The sequence below is a fragment of the Phaethon aethereus genome (assembly GCF_964289735.1).
Source record: "Phaethon aethereus genome assembly, chromosome: 4".
Classification (NCBI taxonomy): domain Eukaryota; kingdom Metazoa; phylum Chordata; class Aves; order Phaethontiformes; family Phaethontidae; genus Phaethon; species Phaethon aethereus.
The window spans coordinates 83989774-84006630 of NC_138578.1; the positions used below are offsets into that span (position 1 = coordinate 83989774).

Consider the following 16857-nt stretch of genomic DNA (forward strand, 5'->3'; position numbering starts at 1 on the left):
AGCCTTCGCATGGGACTTGGGGATGCCTCGCTGCGATGCTTCATTACCGTCAGACACAACACGCTAAATATTAAATGAGAGGCGCTGCTGTCGTCTTGGTATGACAGCGCGCTGATTTGCTTCATCTCCTCTCGCTCGCCCAGCAGCTCCTGGGTAATCTTAGAGACGCTTCAGGTATCTCTAGAGCAACTGAAATCCTTATTCATCATGGAGAGCCTCAAGAGCAGTGTGCTATGAGGAGAGATACCCTTATCAGTGTGCCTTCCCTTGCCCTGTGCAGCGTGAGGGCATGGGCTGTAGGATAAAAGCTGCTGATCATAAGACTGTATGGCGTGCCTGTGTATTTATTATCACTCAAGTGATAACACAGGAGGGCTGAGGGCAATATTTTTCCCGCGTGCTGCCGTTAAAACCATGTTTTAACTTCTCCCCTTTGCAGTCCTACTGCTCGGACCCGAGCCTGGTGTTAGACTTGAAGAACCTCATTGTCCTCTTTGCAGATACACTCCAGGTACGTGGCTGTTGGCGACTGTTCTTTATCTCACTCAACTCTTGCGCCGCTCACAGGTGGTGTCCGTCAGCAGGGTTGAATGGCTGATGTGGGCTTGCTGTGGTGGCCCGGCTTCTTTTTTGACACTGCAGTGCATGAATTGTGGCGCCCAATGGACAGCCTGGTTCGCTCTGCACGTGGGGTGGCCAGCCTATGGGCAAGGACCAAGCTTTGGTCACCTTGCCTGCACCCAGCCCGGCTTTTAATAGCCCTTGGTCCTACCACCTCGGTGAATCACCGCCCAAGTCCCTCCACCAGCACTGTTCACCTCTGTGGTGGTGGTAGGGGAGAATTTGCCCACATGCTCCCTGTTAAATAGAGAAAATAATCTTCAACTGCCTGTTGGTGACTTTTTCTAATCTGAATTTACTCTTTTCCCCCACCCTGCTGCAGGGATACGGCTTCCCGGTGAACCAGCTCTTTGACATGCTGTTGGAGATCCAAGACCAGTATAGTGAAACCCTGCTGAAGAAATGGTCAGGAGTTTTCAGGTAAGAAACTCTTTAAGCAAGTTCGTGAGACGTACCTTTCAGGGTAGTTTTGGCCCATAAATACAATCTTTTTGAGAGATTAGTAGCAAGCTCATGTTTAGAATTTGGGCAACAGTAAGCTTCGGCCTGGGCTCTCCTTGGACCAGGGAGAGACAATTTAAACACAGTTGTGGGGATCCTGTGTGTGGTGAGATCTGTGCAGTAAGTCAGTGTAGACTTCTGCGTCCCACAGGGATAAGGTTATGGTTTCATTGTGGAGCTCACTTTGACAGTCAATAGGGGGAGGGATGCAAAAATCTGGTGTTGCAGTAGCATTACTGTGCCCTTACTCCAGCACTGAGCCACGTGCGTCTCGGGACATCGGTGGCATATCCTGGTGCTGCTGCTGTAGGCACGTCCATGAGCTGAGCAGTTGCCCACAGGTAGGGCATGATATGTTATCCAGGGTCCCATGCTGTGCTCTGGAGCCACCAGCTCATCCTGTGATGGTCCTCCAGGACATCCCAGGAGGACTGAGGTGTCTCAGAGCACGGGGCATTAGGAAGACTTGCTGGAGGATTGTCAATGCCCTGGTAGCTCAGCATCCATCTTCCTCAAGTCAGGCAGGACTAAAGCTCACCTGGACTTTACCAGGGGCTGCTGCTGAAGCTCCAGTCTGGACTAAGATCACCATTAAGCTCTGGTTGTGGCTTTACACAGGCTGATGGCAGGGAGCTGAAAGAGACCATTGAGTCCAGCTGCAGCAAAGATGATTTCAACAGTCACAAACATGGGGCGAAGCATAGGCCCATGGGATCACATCTGAGGCTGGCACCTACTTCTTAATAGCTTCCTGATGGAGCAGTAAATCTGCAAAGCTGTGGTTGGTCTGTCGTCACAGAGCTGTCTTTCTAACTTTTCTTTTCTTTTCTTAGAAATATACTTGATTCAGATAACTACAGTCCCATCCCAGTGACAAATGAAGAAGTTTATAAGAAAACAGTTGGACAGTTCCCATTCCAAGATGCAGAACTCGAAAAGGTAATCTTGAAACAGGGAAAGCTGCACGGCACGCCTGCTGGCTCAGGGAAACCCCACACCCTTGTTAGTGGCATTGAGAACTGCAAATGAAAGGGTCCAAAAAAAAAACCAAAACACCAACCCTAAAAAACCCCAAAAAAGCAAAACAAGAGAAAAGAACAAATGTAGTTTCCATGTGTTTCCATTTCTCCTGGCACGGATGAGGAAAGTGCGTATAGCAATACCTCATCGATTTTGTTTTCAGATCACAGTGTACTGTCGCAGCTGAACAGTGCTTGCAGTAGAAAAGAGACTACAGATATCTGCTTTCATTGGTATTTTATTCCCCTTTTATGAACCGTGTTATTGACCTTTATTTGTTTTAATCTCCTGTGTTGTTTTTTTTTTAAAAAGCCCAACAAAGTGGTATATCTTGGCTTTTGTAGAAGCGTGTGCTTGCAAAACCTAAGTGTAGCCAAATTTGACCTAACCAGTGTCCCTTAAAAGCCAGCTTAGCCTTCTGCTCCACATCTGGCAGCCAGCGAGCTCCAAGCCCAGTGAACTTAATTAGGACTGGGAGGTTTTTCGATCCAAGTCAAGTGTTTAGATTTCAGAAAGTCTGCATCCTCCCCCCAAACTATATGATGGGGTCCAGCTTCTTACTGTTATGCTCCGCGCCTCCCAGCCATGTGTGTGCTATGAGTAAAAGCTGGTTGGAAAAATTTGGTAGAGGACATGTGTTTCCTCTTGGCTTTTGGTGTTGTACTGTGTTTTGCTGCTCACCTTGGGCAGCAACTATGGGAGATGACCAAGCAAAACACCTTGTACATAGTGGGAGATAAAAGTCAAGAAGTTCTCCAATGAGGTTTTTTCATATGAGTTAGGGGGTTGGGAGAGGGAATGAGGGTTCTGTTGTGCTGCCTGCTCCCTCCTAGCTGCAAGTTTCCTTCCAGCCTGTTTCAGACTCCAAATCCCTTATGCACCCGTGCGCCATTTGTAAGTGATTATCTGGTCTTTTACTTGGCTGAAATGTTTATATAATATACAATAAATGCTGGCTTGTTGTTTCATTGCTGGACTTAGCTAAATACTAGAATTAATTTGACTACTTGGAACATGTTGCTGGAAAGCAGTTGTCACTCCTGTTATATATCTGCTCTTCGACTTGAATTCTCTCCTGTATTTTGCAGCAACCGTTTCCAAAGAAGTTCCCCTTTTCTGAGTTTGTGCCTAAAGTTTACAATCAGATTAAAGAATTCATCTACGCCTGTCTGAAGTTTTCCGAAGACCTTCATCTGAGGTAGGGGCTGAGCGTGTTAATGATTGCAATGTTTTTGTCTGTGCTGAAAGATCTCAACAGGTTTACAGTATGAATTTTCTTCCTCAACCCTTCATGCTGCTCGACTGCTTGGATATGCCCTGTCCAGGCTGGTGGTCTCCTTGGAGCAGTGGCATCCTTCATGTACAAAGGGCTGGCCAAGTCTTCAAAAATAGCTGCCTCATGTAGGGAAAGATAGCCCAGGGCCATGCTAGCTGTTTAAAAAGTGAGGGGGCTGTTCCCTCTGAGATGTTTCTGAGTCAGTCATGCTAAATAGAGAATATAGTTGTCTTGAGGAAGATAGTGATGTCCACTTGCCACTGGGTCAGTGCCTGGTATAACATCTACAACTGGCACGTCGCCTCCCGGCGTTGTCCCTCCCTTGCACGTTGGCAAGAAAACTCTTGAAGTTTTCATTTGCCCTGTGAGTTAATGAGTTTCGGCTGCTGGTTTAGGGTTTTTGTTTTTCTTGTTTCCCACGGGAGTTTATCTACAAATAATCTGATTTTTTTTTTTAAAGCCTCCGTAATATTTCATGTGTTTACCCTCCCTGTGCCATCCCAAGGTGCCTTGATGCTGGTTTTGTGCGTGTGTGTGTGAGATTGGAGATTGTGTGAGATTAGAAGATGACTGTATTAGCCAGAAGTGGCAAGTTGGTGCTTTCTTTTTGCACCCGGTAATGTCTTCAACTTGGTAGAGGTATATAAAAGAATAACAAGATTTTTACTTGAAGAAGGGATCCTTCTTTCCTTCTGACCGTTCGCAGCACCATAGTAGCGGGAGGTTGAACTGTGGAGGGGTTTCAGCTCCCTCGGCAGCTTCGTGTCCTGGCCATGGCCTGTCACTGGATGTTGCCCCAGTGCTGATGTGAAGCTAGGGCAGTGTTCTGGGGACTCGCCAGATGTTTCAGTGCCTACGCAAGGCGCTTCAGGGTTTTAATTTCCCTTCCTTTGTGAGAGGGATAGTAATTTGGAGAGCCACTTTCTCACCGTCGTCTACTAGAGGACGTGGCAGCTCATTGGTTGATGTGGAAGCACAGAGCATTTCTCACCCCGCGTTTAATCTCAACCTTTCACTGGTGGCAGGTTGTTCTCTTTGGTGGCTCCCAGGGCTCTTAACCTGTGGGTCACCATTAAACATCTCGGTTTCTAAAGCCGGCAGAATGGTCCGATTTCACACGGATGCTGGTTTCACCGAACCTCTCCGTTGGCACTTCCCTCGCGAGTTTTGTGCTCTTCACCATTACGGAGATGATTGGGTTTGTCAGGGAAGGGAAGAAAAGTGTCCCCTTGGGTCCCTCCTCAGGGGTCCCCCCAGACACGTTATTAAAATTCCTTTCCACATTGGATTTTCCAGCCCTTTTTGAGGAGCGGTGCTGGGCTGGGGGAAGGGAGCCCAGCTCTTGGCTTTTCTAGCCAAACATTTGGAATATTTCTCTGAAAACCCCTGTTGACACTTTCTTCATTTCACCCTGACAGCTTGAATTAGGTTTTATTAGCAAGCTTGGCTACAAAGCCGGCAGCAAGTTTTCTTTCTCTTCTCTTTCTTTTTCTTCTTTGGTTGTCATTTACCTTGCACCCTGGAGTGACTGGGGTCAGCCCGTCAGTCACGGGAGGCCTGAAGGTCATGACTACTGCTATGGGATCCGGGACATCAGCTGTCATTAACCCAGACAGTTCACTTAAATACTCTGCGGTCTTTTCCTGAAGAACAGAGCCTATGGCAGAAAACATAGCTCGTATTTTTTCTAATTATTTTTTTAAACTAGCTCCTTGTATTTGTTGGACGGGAGCGTTCTCCTTTATGTTGCTATGCTTGTGAAAGTTATTTTGCTTTTCAAGTATTTGAAGAAAATTTGGAGCTTACTATGAATTTATAGGGGTTGCAGATTTTTTTGGTTTGGCTCTATTAATTTGATTAGGAGAAAGAAAACCTCCTTTATATTTTCAGCAGTTCTGCCTTTGTTAAAAAGTGTTTATTTGAGCTCATTGAGGAGATGTCTTTAAAAGTATCCACTTGTTGGAAAGCTTCCGCCAGTTCCAGTGGAATTTCCCATTTTAAAGATATGGAATATCTTTGGAAAACAGTGGGTAGAAGGATGAGATGTCAACTCTAATCTACCAGGACTTGGATTGTTTGGTTTTGTTTCTTTTTTTCAAACAAAGCACCAGTCCTGAAAGCACTTGGAATACAATTTTAAAAATGCTGAAAATCATATAAGTACGTAAAGTTATTAAAAACTGGAAAAAAAAAAAAAAAAGAGACTTGAATACCTAAATCAGGTTGGACCCTTGGAAGCCCGCTTTAGGAGAGAGGAGATAAATGTAGTTTCTTTGACAGCTCACATTGTTACTAATGGTCTGTGCTTGTAGACCAAGCCTGGTAACAAAGTTGGTGCCTCAAACTGGCATCAGACATACGCAGTGAGCAGACCACACGAAAAATACTGTTAATTTGGGGGTTTTGTTTTCTTCTTGCGTATTGAGAATGGAGATCCGACCTTTCTATTGAACCAAGACTCAACCTCTACATCACAGTCAAGAGTTGGCATCGTACAACTGACTGGTATCATTACTCTCCCCTAACTGGCCCCACTGGTCTGGGCACTGGGTCTGGCCTGTTGATGTGAGCTACTGCTTGGTTCATCATTTCAGCTGGGAGAGTGCTGGGCAAAGCAATGGCTAAAGCCCATCGCTCTTCTTCTCACTCTCACTCACCTCTCCTGTTGGACCAAGGAAGATTTGGGGGATTGCAGTCCAGCGCCTGGTCAAATCCTGCTCGTTGTTTTTTTTTTTTCCCAAGGAATGTTTCCTTTTTTTTTTTTCCTTACTCAGTGTGTGGACCTTATGGGAGGTGTTGCAGATCCTTCTGCTCTGGTGGAACCCAGCCACAGGGGTTGCCAGGCTGCTTGACACACCACGTAACTGAAGTTACAGGCTGATTTTCTGGCTTATGCAGCCAACAAACAAAATGAGAACGTGAAACCTTTGGAAATGGTGCTTGTATGCAGAGAAAGCTCAGTCAGAGGTGCTTTGAAGAAGTAAAAGCAGAGTGGAAGTGCTAAGCAGTATTATTAAGCACTACTTGTTCGTGGCCTGGAGGCTATCATGGTTGAGATGTTCCTGCAGCTGAAGTGAGCGATTAAAGCAAACGCTCGATTTGCAAAGCGTTTGGTGATACGGCAACCTCGTGCCGTCAGCACTGGCTGCGGCGTCGGGCAGAGGCCAGCAGCATCCCGCTCCTGCCAAGAGTATGACTGTCTCGGGGCGTACACACAGCCAGACAGTAACTGGCTTGTTTAATTTCGACGCCCTGATGACAGGTTGACGTTTGAATTTGAAAAAGCAAGCTTTTCCAGTGCAACCTATTTGATTGCTGTGTTGGTTTAGTGAGAAAAGCTGACATAAAGTCCAAAAGCCCGTGTTTTTCATCTGCGCTTTCTCAGTTCCAGTGGATGCTGGAAGCTCCAGCCACCAGCTCCTCTGCCAGCCTCGGCCGTTCTGCACCTCCACCATCTTTAGGGACGGGCGTTTTTGGGTTTCCCGGGGAGAATCCCGAAAGGGCCGCAGTGCTTGTACAAAGGCACAGCTTTGTGTAACTTTGCTTCCTATGCAATCATTTTCTTTCCCCCTTCTGAATGTGGGTCCAGCCCTTTTTGCTCCCCAGCCCCCCTCCCCAGTTCCCACGCTGCTCTGGCAGCAGCAGGCAGCTGCCCCGGTGTCCCAGGGTTCCTTTGTACCACCCCTTCGCTTTAAATCTCCTTTTTACCATCTGTAGATCGTCACAGGGTTAGATTTTATTGTACTTGCTATATTTAACCATGCTATTGTCTGGTAGAGGGGACTGGGGACAATCTGGTTCTTCCTGGGGGATATGGAGGGCCTGGGGGGTGTGCGTGCATGCGTGGTGCGTTTTGGGGTTTGTTTTTTTAATCTTTAAGTAAAACCTTATTTGAGAGCCCTACCCATAGTATAAAGACCAGGAAAATACATTGGCTGGTTTCTTCTCTCCCCACATTTTGATTTCTGTTCCACACTTTAAAAAACTGAAATGCATCACCTTGGACCCCACATCAAAACCCTGCGAGAAGGAGCCAAGGGGTCCATCTGGGACGTGGAGCGGTCTAGCCCTGATCATTGCCGACACAGGATGTGCTTCCCCGCTAAGCGGGAAGAAAATAAACTCACAGGGATCGGCGGTGATGATCTAGAAGAGACCCACACTAAGACTTTGGCTGATGACATTGAATTTAAATTATCAGGATCTGGGTCCTGCCGAGCTGCTGGCCCTGCTCTGCTTGCGTCCAGCTGGGAGGCAGGCAGTGGTCAACCTCTGGCAGAAAAGCAGACTTCTAAGCGTCAGGGGAAAGCAAATATTAGAGAAACCTGTTGGAGAGTGCGGTGTGGCGAGCAGCCGCTGGGCGTGCGGGGAGTTGTGCAGCTGGGCTTTTCCCCGGGAAAGCTGCAGCAAGACACGGCGCTCTCGGTCTCACGGAAATAGGAGCATGACTTCACTCAGAGATGTGAACAGGGAGCAATATTTGCCACTTCTCCTGGGAATTTGGGGGATTTCAGTGCAATTCTCATGTAACAGCGTAAGGAAGGTCCTGAACAACTTGAAAAATTTAGTTGACTGAAGGATGCGCAGTGCTCGGGGAGGATGAGCAGGTTCAGGGCGTGCTGCTGTGACCACAGGTTGCCGCTGGAGAAGACTCAGTCTTGCTTTCCCAAGCTGATGGCGCTGATGGACCAAGGCTTGGCTCAGTGCATCTGCTCTAATGTCAGACACAGAAATCTGGGAGATGTGAGCTGGACAAGGGCCGGCAGCACCCGTCCCTGCACCAGCAGGCACCCCAGTAGCAGCACCCCGAGATTCCCCACCTCGCATGCCGGCCGTGGGGTAACTGCAAGGTTTTGCTTTTGCTTCTCCTGTCCGTCCCTGCTTTGTAATCTGGCCCATTTGTCAGGTAAAACGGGAGAAGGAGCAAAGGTCACGAGCTTGATTTACCGGGAGCCTTAACTTATTAATGCTTCTCAGCCTTCCAGTTGGCAATTTTCTTTGCCCTCAGCTGCCTGTCACTGTGCTGCCAGAGGAAAAGCCCGGTGGTGTCAGGGCTAATGCAGGGCCAACGACAGATCAAAGCAGCCCGAGCTGGGGTGGGTTTCCAAAACCTCCTTCAGAAAGGAGAGGCTGCACCTTACTGGTGTGCACGTTGGAGGGGCAGCAGAGACCACAAGCGTGTTTCGAGAGCTTCCAGTCTGATGTAGTTAAAGAAAAAGCCATGAGAAGGTTGGGGAGGTATTTGGAGGGTTTGATTTATTTTCCACCCCCGTTGCGGGTCTTTGATCCCTTTCCCCTCGCGTACTGAACGTGCAAAACTCCAGCCTTGTGTGCAGGGCAGTGGCGTGGCTGCGTGGCTTGGTGCTGACGCGGGACCAGCGCCTCTAAGGGAAGAGGCTCAGGGCTGTAGGTTTAGCATGTGTTAGTCCCCCTTCCTTACTGACCCATCCACAAAAAGGCCTAAATTGTTGGTATTTTGGTATATATTTGTATGTCGGTGCCTGTAAGCGGTGCGCGGATGATCATGCGTAAGGCAGCGGAGGGTTGGGAAGGACAGGTTATGAGGGCTCTAAGTGATTTTCTTTTCTGAGAGCATTTTGCAAATCTCTCTTCAAATTCTACTTTTCAGCTCTACCGAAGTTGATGATATGATTAGAAAATCTACAAATCTGCTGCTGACCCGAACGCTGAGCAACTGTTTACAGAATGTCATCAAGAGGAAAAACGTTGGGCTGACGGAGGTAGGACGTGGCTTCGAGGAGACCCATTTCCAGGAAAGGGTGACAGAAAGGGGTTTTGTCCCATAGAATTCCTTACAGCACCTTTTGAGATGCTGGTTTGGAGCATTATTATAAAATGTTAGGTTGGGAAACAATAATGGAACCACACAGCATTGCTGTACAAAGCAAGAAAGACTTTATGTTGTGGGGGAGAGGAAGCTTTTTTGCTGATGTTGTTAGCTTTACCACTCTTCTGAATTTGTGGAGCATTATCTGTCTGAATTAAAGTAAGAGGACTTCAAGGAGCACCAGGGAAGAGCCACGTGGGAGCTAGGAGAGGATGGAGGAGTGGTCCCAGTCTGTAGGTGATGTTTGAGGTGGTTTCAGCACACTGCTACAGTATAAACTCTATATTGGTATTTTCTTTTTGTGATCGATACTTTTTTGTGCACAGAGTCAGATTTCTGAGAAGTTTAATGCATGTAAATCATGGCTGTTTGGGAACGTGTGTGGTACCCAGGGCAGTTTGGATACTTTGGTGGGACCTCTGTGTGCTGTTATGAAATGAGTAGGTATTAATACAGTTGCAGTTGTTTAATTGCCTGTACTATAGAAATGTGTCGTGTTCTCTGGAGACTGTAAATACCCTATTGAAGTATTTTGGTGGTGAGTTTTGGAGAGTTTAGTGCATTTACAGCAGTATGATGCTTCCTCAGCCCTTCATCTCACAGTCTGGAATCTCTCTGCTCCCTGGGGGCAAATTCCTCTTCCCTCCTGCTCCTCCCAAGGCTTCCTCCACCAAGAGGAATGCAACACTATCCCTGCACTATGCATCCCCCAAGTGATCTTTTTGCTGCTGTTGCAAACGTTCCCACAGTGTGGTGGAGCGTAGGAAGGGCAAAGCGAGTGCGACAGTCCTCTCAGCCGCTTTTGCCGAGGTTAGACAGAGTAGAAGTTCCTTGGCGTCTTCCACGTTGAGCGAAGGTGATGCCTTTCTTTGGGCTGAGAGTAGCTTCTTCATGTGCTTTGGAGCTGAGGAGGATCTTTGCGAGGAGCGCCTCAGCACAACTAGAGTTTAAAATAAAGGTGTAGTATGTCCAGAGACTGGTGTTCATCTCTGTATCTCTTCTCATATTTTCACCCTCTTGTTCCTTACCCCTTACCAAAGTACAGCTAGCTCTCTCCTGGGGTTACCTCTACCATCAGTTTTTTCTAATTTTGTTGAAGAAAAACTACTTTGAGCATCTTTGTCCCCTCCTGCCTCTTTTCTTCGTGTAAGCACTGACCTATTTGTCCAACTGGAAGCACGTGGCATATTTTTCTCTGAGTTTCTCAAATCCTTTCCACTTAAGAAAAGGCATTGTGTGGAGCACAGGAATTAAAGGGCGCATTGAAGAGTCCCAGATCATACACAAGCATAGTTCTGGTATCAGAAGTGATTGCAAGAGATATTTAAGTACCTTGCATAACTATCACTTCCCGGATTTAATTTTTGCACAAAGCAACACCGTCAGTTCTGGGCACTCCAGTGTTATCTTCCAAGCAGTGGACAAGGTAATACAAGGCCATGGACCAACCTTCCCGGTCTGTTAGCCTTTTTAATGTATTTTTCATTGCTGTTTTTGGGGGCTACCTCTTAGCGGTGGATGTTGAAGTTTGCTACCAAGTCTGCTCCAAATAATCCTGGTGTTTTGAATAACTCTGACGTCCCTCAACAAAAGAGAGGGAAAAGACGCTACTATTTTTTTCATTTGAATACCCCAGTGAGAAGGTCTTACCCCTCTGAATAAGATCAGAACTTGAAGGAGCCAGAAGAGGCAGCAGGAAAACTCGTAACAAGTGGTGGAAGAGAATCAAAGCAATCGGGGCCTTCAAGTTTGGTAGCTGATCTGGACCAGTAAGTTGTGATGATCAGAGAAGAGGTTCAGGAGGAATTTCACACAGTTGGAAATATCTAATATTTAATTAACTTGAAACTATAGAAAAATATATCACGATCATGATGCCAGGGCTCTCTGACATGGGGAAACGCGAATGAGCTCTTGTTTCAAGGCAAAACTCGAGAACAGAATTAATCCAAGGAATTCAGAAATGAGAAGCCCCCCTAGTTACCTGTCTAATACATTTCAGGGACCAAGTGCAAAACAAGAGGACTTCAAATAGATCATAATTTGATTTCTTAAAACCGGAAACCTGACTGAAATCAAAGAAGTGTTGGCTGGAAGGGACCTCTGGAGGTATCTAGCCCGACCTCCCACTGGAAGTGGGATCGTTGCTCACTTGGATCACATCAGCCGTGGCTTATCCCTACCTGACTTTTAATTTCTCCAAAACGTAGGTCCCACAGCTTCTCTGGGCACCGTGTTCCAGCTCTGCGCTACCTTCCTAATGATTCTTTTCCTTTATAATACCCAAGCTGAATTTCCAAAACTGTGGCCATTGCCCCTCCTTGTGTCATCTGGCACTAACAGGAGTTGGGTGCTATAATCTTTGTAGCGTTACTTCAGTATTTATGTGCCTGCAACACTCAAACTGATGATTAATCCATCTCATTCAGAAGATCCGTGAGTGTTTCAAAATAATTTCTTTAGAGGAGGTAACTGTGGACTGCCACACCATGCTCCAGCAATTAAATTATATCAGTCTGGAGCATTGCAATGCCTTCTGTGTCTGTAAGAGAACTGTTTTGGCGTGATACCGGACCTAGATGTTATTCGGAAAGGTTTTGTTATGGCTTATGTTGCACCTTGAAAATACTCCCAGCAGTCTGCTCGGAAAAAAGGTATCTGCTTAAGGAATTAACGAAGCTTCCAAGTCAGTGATTCTGAAGCGGGTGCCCAGATTGGTTTGCTCTGAATTGGAAATGTTTGTGGTGGTTGACTTCAGCAGAGGCTTTTACTCCGTAGTTGCCTTTAATGTCCTGAAATAGTGCCATGTGACGGCAGCTGAGAGGACAGCAGTAAGAAAATTAGAGATAATGGTGGGTATGATAACCAAGAAGATACCAGGGTGAGATCTGCTGTTCACCCGCACACTGCCCTCAGAAAAGTAAAACCTCGTGGTTTCTTTGTTAAATGCCTTAGCATGATGTTGTTGGGTGTCACTCAAGATACGGGTTATTTAGGGTTCATTAGCAGACAGAATACTTGTGATTTGACATGGCGTTTTTTTGTAAGCCTGTTGTATTTGAACTGTGCTGAAATGAGCCCTGACTGACAGCTGAATGTAGGAAAGCCATTAAAAAAAAAAATCTTTTGTGGTATTAGTGGCTGTCATGGGAAATGCTTTTCCCCCAAAATTATCTTTTATTTAAGTTTCTGAAGTTGTTTAAGGAGGAGAGCCTTTGAGCGTGTAGCAAAGCTTAGCGTGTTTGTACAGCGTCAGCTTTTCATGCCAGAAGTTCTTATAAATTGACATCCATTAACCTGGCATGTCCCTGGCTTCGGGAGCACCGCCTTTCAATACCTTTTTTGCCTTTGCAGCTTGTACAGATTATTATAAATACGACCCATTTGGAGAAATCCTGCAAGTTCCTAGAGGAATTCATAACCAATATCACTAATGTACTTCCAGAAACTGTCCACACTACGAAACTCTACGGGACCACAACCTTCAAGGTGAGAACACTGGTAGATCCACCTCTGGGGAGCTGCTGGTGGCGTTTGGTTGGAGAGTATCTGGTTTCAAAGTGCGTGTGGGGATGTGTGGATGTAGGGAGCTAAGCTGAGCTGAAAGGTAATTTTGTCATATCCTGGGAAGCTTACGCCATCGGACTAGCTTTTGGGTTTGTCCTTCAGAGCATTACTTCTGTCGAGATCGTGAGCCTTTGTAGCCCTAATTTACAGGCTGTGACTGCAGCACTTATTATCTAAAGGATTAAGCAGCTTTTAAACAAAAGCCTGATTTTTTTTTTTTTCTTTAAATGAATTTTCTTTTTGCTGTTTGAGCGCCATACAGTGTGACACACATCTGGCCATGAACGCAAGCTCTCCTCTTTCACCCAGGAGGAGAATAGATTTTCAGAACTTACATTTCTGTATCTTTCCGCTCCTTTTAGCATTATCCCCTAAAAATCAAGGCTGGCAGAAACTGCTAGACTTCACAGTTTTTAAATCTTTAAATCGTAACCCAGGAGTGTCCACCCAGATACTTTATATGAAGTCTTAAGGCTGTAACTGGGTCAACTGTGGGATGTCCGAGTTGCATCCTGTGGCCAGAGCGCAGGAGGTGGGAACAGTGCTGAGGACTCCAGCAGCAGTAGGGAATTGGTTGGGTGAGCTTTGCCTTTGGAGTAACTCAGCAGTAGACTAAGGCTCCATGTCCCCAGGGAAGCCCATTCGTTGTCCCTTCTGACATCATCTACCTCTCTGGCCTAAGAGTGAGCTTTCCTACCCTTACTCTGGCAGGGAGGCTCCTCTGTGGCCCTCCTGCACTCCGTACCTGCACACAGTTTGGTGGGCCTTAAGGTTTTTCCTTATGGAGTGTTCCTCTCCCATCTCACTCTTCCATCCTGCACTAGATTTGTCCTTCTGGTCACCAGGTTGCATCGGAGGCAGACGCCAGCTTGATCTTGCCTGCCACTGACCTGGTGACGCCCACCACTATGAGCTAACCTGAGGCTGCTGCAGCCCTGTAGTTCCCTACGGGTGCTTTGTCTTCTGCTACCTTTAGGGCTAAAGCTTGGGTCAGTCTCACGTCCTGTTACTAGGGTAGAGTTGTAGACTCCATCCCATGTAACATGGTCTTGTTTCCCAGGACGCCCGCCATGCTGCTGAGGAGGAGATTTACACTAACCTGAACCAGAAGATAGACCAGTTCTTGCAGCTGGCGGACTACGACTGGATGGCCATGGAGCCAGGCAGCAAGGCCAGCGACTACCTTGTAGACCTCATTGGCTTTCTCCGCAGCACGTTTGCTGTGTTCACCCACCTCCCGGTAAGCCACCTCCAGCAGTTCGCTTTCTTTTTTGGTCTGGGGAGCACACTGGCATCCGATGGCGCTGTTGAAACTAACGGTTGCTCAGGCTTTGTGGAGTGTGATGGAAGTGGGGCCTTGTACTGTCAAGTGTTGTGAAATAACAAATCTACTTATAAAGCAAGGTATTTCATGTGTTCCCAGAAGTTGGGCTTCAGTGAGAGTCTCCCCAAATATTTGCAAGTCTACTTATACGTGAAAGAGGGAAATATCGCAGTCCACCATGTAGAATCGGGATAGCCACCTAACATACTTCAGATATGTTAACTTTCAGCTTAATGGACATTCAAGACTTTTTTCAAGAGATACTGGTATATGGGTGTCTATTATTTGAACTACAGATATGTTTCCAGACGTTTGTCAAGTCACTGGATGCCTTACATCAAAACGTTGCTCTGTATTGGAAGGCAGCATATGTTTCTTTCTTTTCTCTGCTGTCTAAAATATGCCTGCGTTTATGCTGTTATGGCGATCAAAAAATGTATTTTATGTTGTTTTTTGCAGTTGGCTGAGTAGCGTTTTCCTATTCCATTGAATAGGAAAAATATCATCATCAGGGAGTTTCATTTTTGCTCAAACAGCTTTTTTTCCTTTAAATAAGATTTGTTCTGAGCTGTCTGGATATATACTTATGAGTATCTTCAGTCAGCAGGTATTTTGGAATAGCAAATCCGCTGAACGCGATATTTGTCCTAAAAGCAATTTCAGATCTTTCTTCTTTACTGGACTGTTATTTATTTGTTGTTAGTGGGTGCCCAGGATTATAGCACACCGGCGCACACCGGCACACACCGGGCACCTTTCACGAGCTTGGATATAAACAGGAAGAAAAGACTAATCATACACAACGACATTTTCCTTTGCTCCATTCTGCTTGTGTATGTCGCTGTGATTGCTCTACTGGAAGGATGTTCAAGCACTCCAGAGCCATTTTAGGAGGTGTTACAGCCCCAAAACTTGGCAGTCTTCTGCACGTCTCATGTCTTTGGCCTTCTCTATCACAGCAGGGAGATTTGGTAGCCAGTTGGAAATGAGGACTGATCTGCTGTGGATGGAGAATCCATGAAAAGACAAATGCAAGGCATTTCCCAGTTCCCTGTACCTAGGTGTTGGCGAGGAGAAGATGCTTTCTTGGCTCTGGTATCGCTGGAGCAAACTTCTAAATGAAGTGTTGCCTCTTGGGTAGAGAGATTGGGAGGGCTTTTGCCCATCTTCTTGTTCAGAATAGGTTTGTTGCCAAAACGTCCCCTCCATTAGCAGCCCTGGGCAGGAGCCTGTGGAGCCTGGAGGTGCTTGGACATGGCTGGATTCCTCAACTGCTGGACTACTCTTTAAAAAAGGAGATGTGGCTGCACAGGGGTGGGTTATTACCTGGAGACCCCTTCCAGAAATCATACTGGGCGTACTTACGCAAGCAAGTAATGGACTTTGGCAGGGAGATTGGTCTCTGCACCAGAGCGTGAAGCATGGCAAGCAGGAGAGATGAGGATGGGGAGAGATGCCCACAATGATTTATGAGATGGACCTGGAGTGATTGATCTTCCTTAAATATTAATGTTTCATTTTTGAATGAGTCAAAATTGTTTTGGAGACTGGGAGGGCCGCTAATTTGTCTAAAAAGGACCAAGACAGATCGAAGCAGCCTTTTCTCTTTTAGAACTGGATTAGAGGGGACCCAGCTGAGACGAAGGCTGTCTGCGGTTTGCCGTGGTTGGAGGTGCCGGCTAATGTGCCAGTGCTGTTCAACCAGCACACACACAGCACCTTATCTTCAAAGCATTGCACGGCGCTGATCCTCCCGACAGTCCTGTGAGATAGGGGAGGCAAATCAATCAGATGCTGCAATCTGATTTATTAAGCTGTAGATCTGGTTCAGTGGTTTGGAGGAGACGTAGGTCTGGGATTTTTTTTAATATATGTTAGAGTATCTTCCTTTAGAGGAGCGCTATGAAGATGCCGTCATGCAATGTTGCTGACGGGTCCCTGCATATCTTGCAGGCAACGGTGGGTGAGAGTGAGTCAGAAAAAAATCAGGGTACATAGAAAAGGCACCCAGCTCCCTTGATGTCTCTGCTGGTTCCTTCTTGTAGGGTTCAAGGGCCTTTTTCTAGTGGCTTATTTAGAAACACATCAAAATTTCTGCACTTTGCTAAATGAAATGTAGGAGATAAGGCGTGTAGAAGCCCACATCTGCCTAAACCAGTGCAGAAAAATGATGGAGATGTTTATGAAAGCACCAGTTGTGTGGGATGAGCTTCATTTGTGACAGCATAGAGTGAGAGGGGTTCAAGAGGGAAAGGAACTATCTCCAAAAAGGGTGAATTATAAGTAAAAGTATATATTGCAGGATTGCTAGTGGCAAGGTAGAGCTGTTTTTATACTGCTAGTCTGAATCCAGCCCAAATTATTAGCGCCATAGTGTTACAACTGAAGAGGAGTTGCTGCCTGGTTTGAAACGAGTTTGCAGCCTGTTGCAGCTATAAAATATAGGATTTCCATACTGCCAGTAGCTCACAGAGAAAAGCAGGTGACTGTGCACCATTCTTGGAAAGTGGAGCATCTTCTTGTCCCTAGAAGTGGCCTCCACGCAACACTCTGCCTTCCTGTTCTCATGTCCTTTCCTGGTTTGGAAATACCCCTGTCTTCCAGAGCAGGTGCCTTCATGTTGACGGAATTTACATGATTTTAAAATAAGTGGGAAGTGCTCTCCTAGTATTTGAACTTGCAGCAGCTTTTCAGGAGAAA

At 46.4% G+C, this 16857-nt stretch overlaps 1 protein-coding gene across 2 annotated transcripts in view; it reads left to right on the top strand.

Moving 5' to 3' along the window:
* The window catches only part of EXOC6B (exocyst complex component 6B), a 315222-nt gene that overhangs the window by 194169 nt on the left and 104196 nt on the right, over positions 1-16857 (top strand). Inside the window, exons 12-18 of one of the 2 annotated variants that reach the window (XM_081999547.1) lie at positions 440-511; positions 944-1041; positions 1956-2061; positions 3231-3340; positions 9048-9159; positions 12621-12755; positions 13894-14073. In XM_081999547.1, coding sequence (XP_081855673.1) covers positions 440-511; positions 944-1041; positions 1956-2061; positions 3231-3340; positions 9048-9159; positions 12621-12755; positions 13894-14073 — 813 coding nt within the window. The remainder of the gene's footprint in view (positions 1-439; positions 512-943; positions 1042-1955; positions 2062-3230; positions 3341-9047; positions 9160-12620; positions 12756-13893; positions 14074-16857) is intronic. The other variant, XM_081999548.1, reaches the window with a different exon arrangement.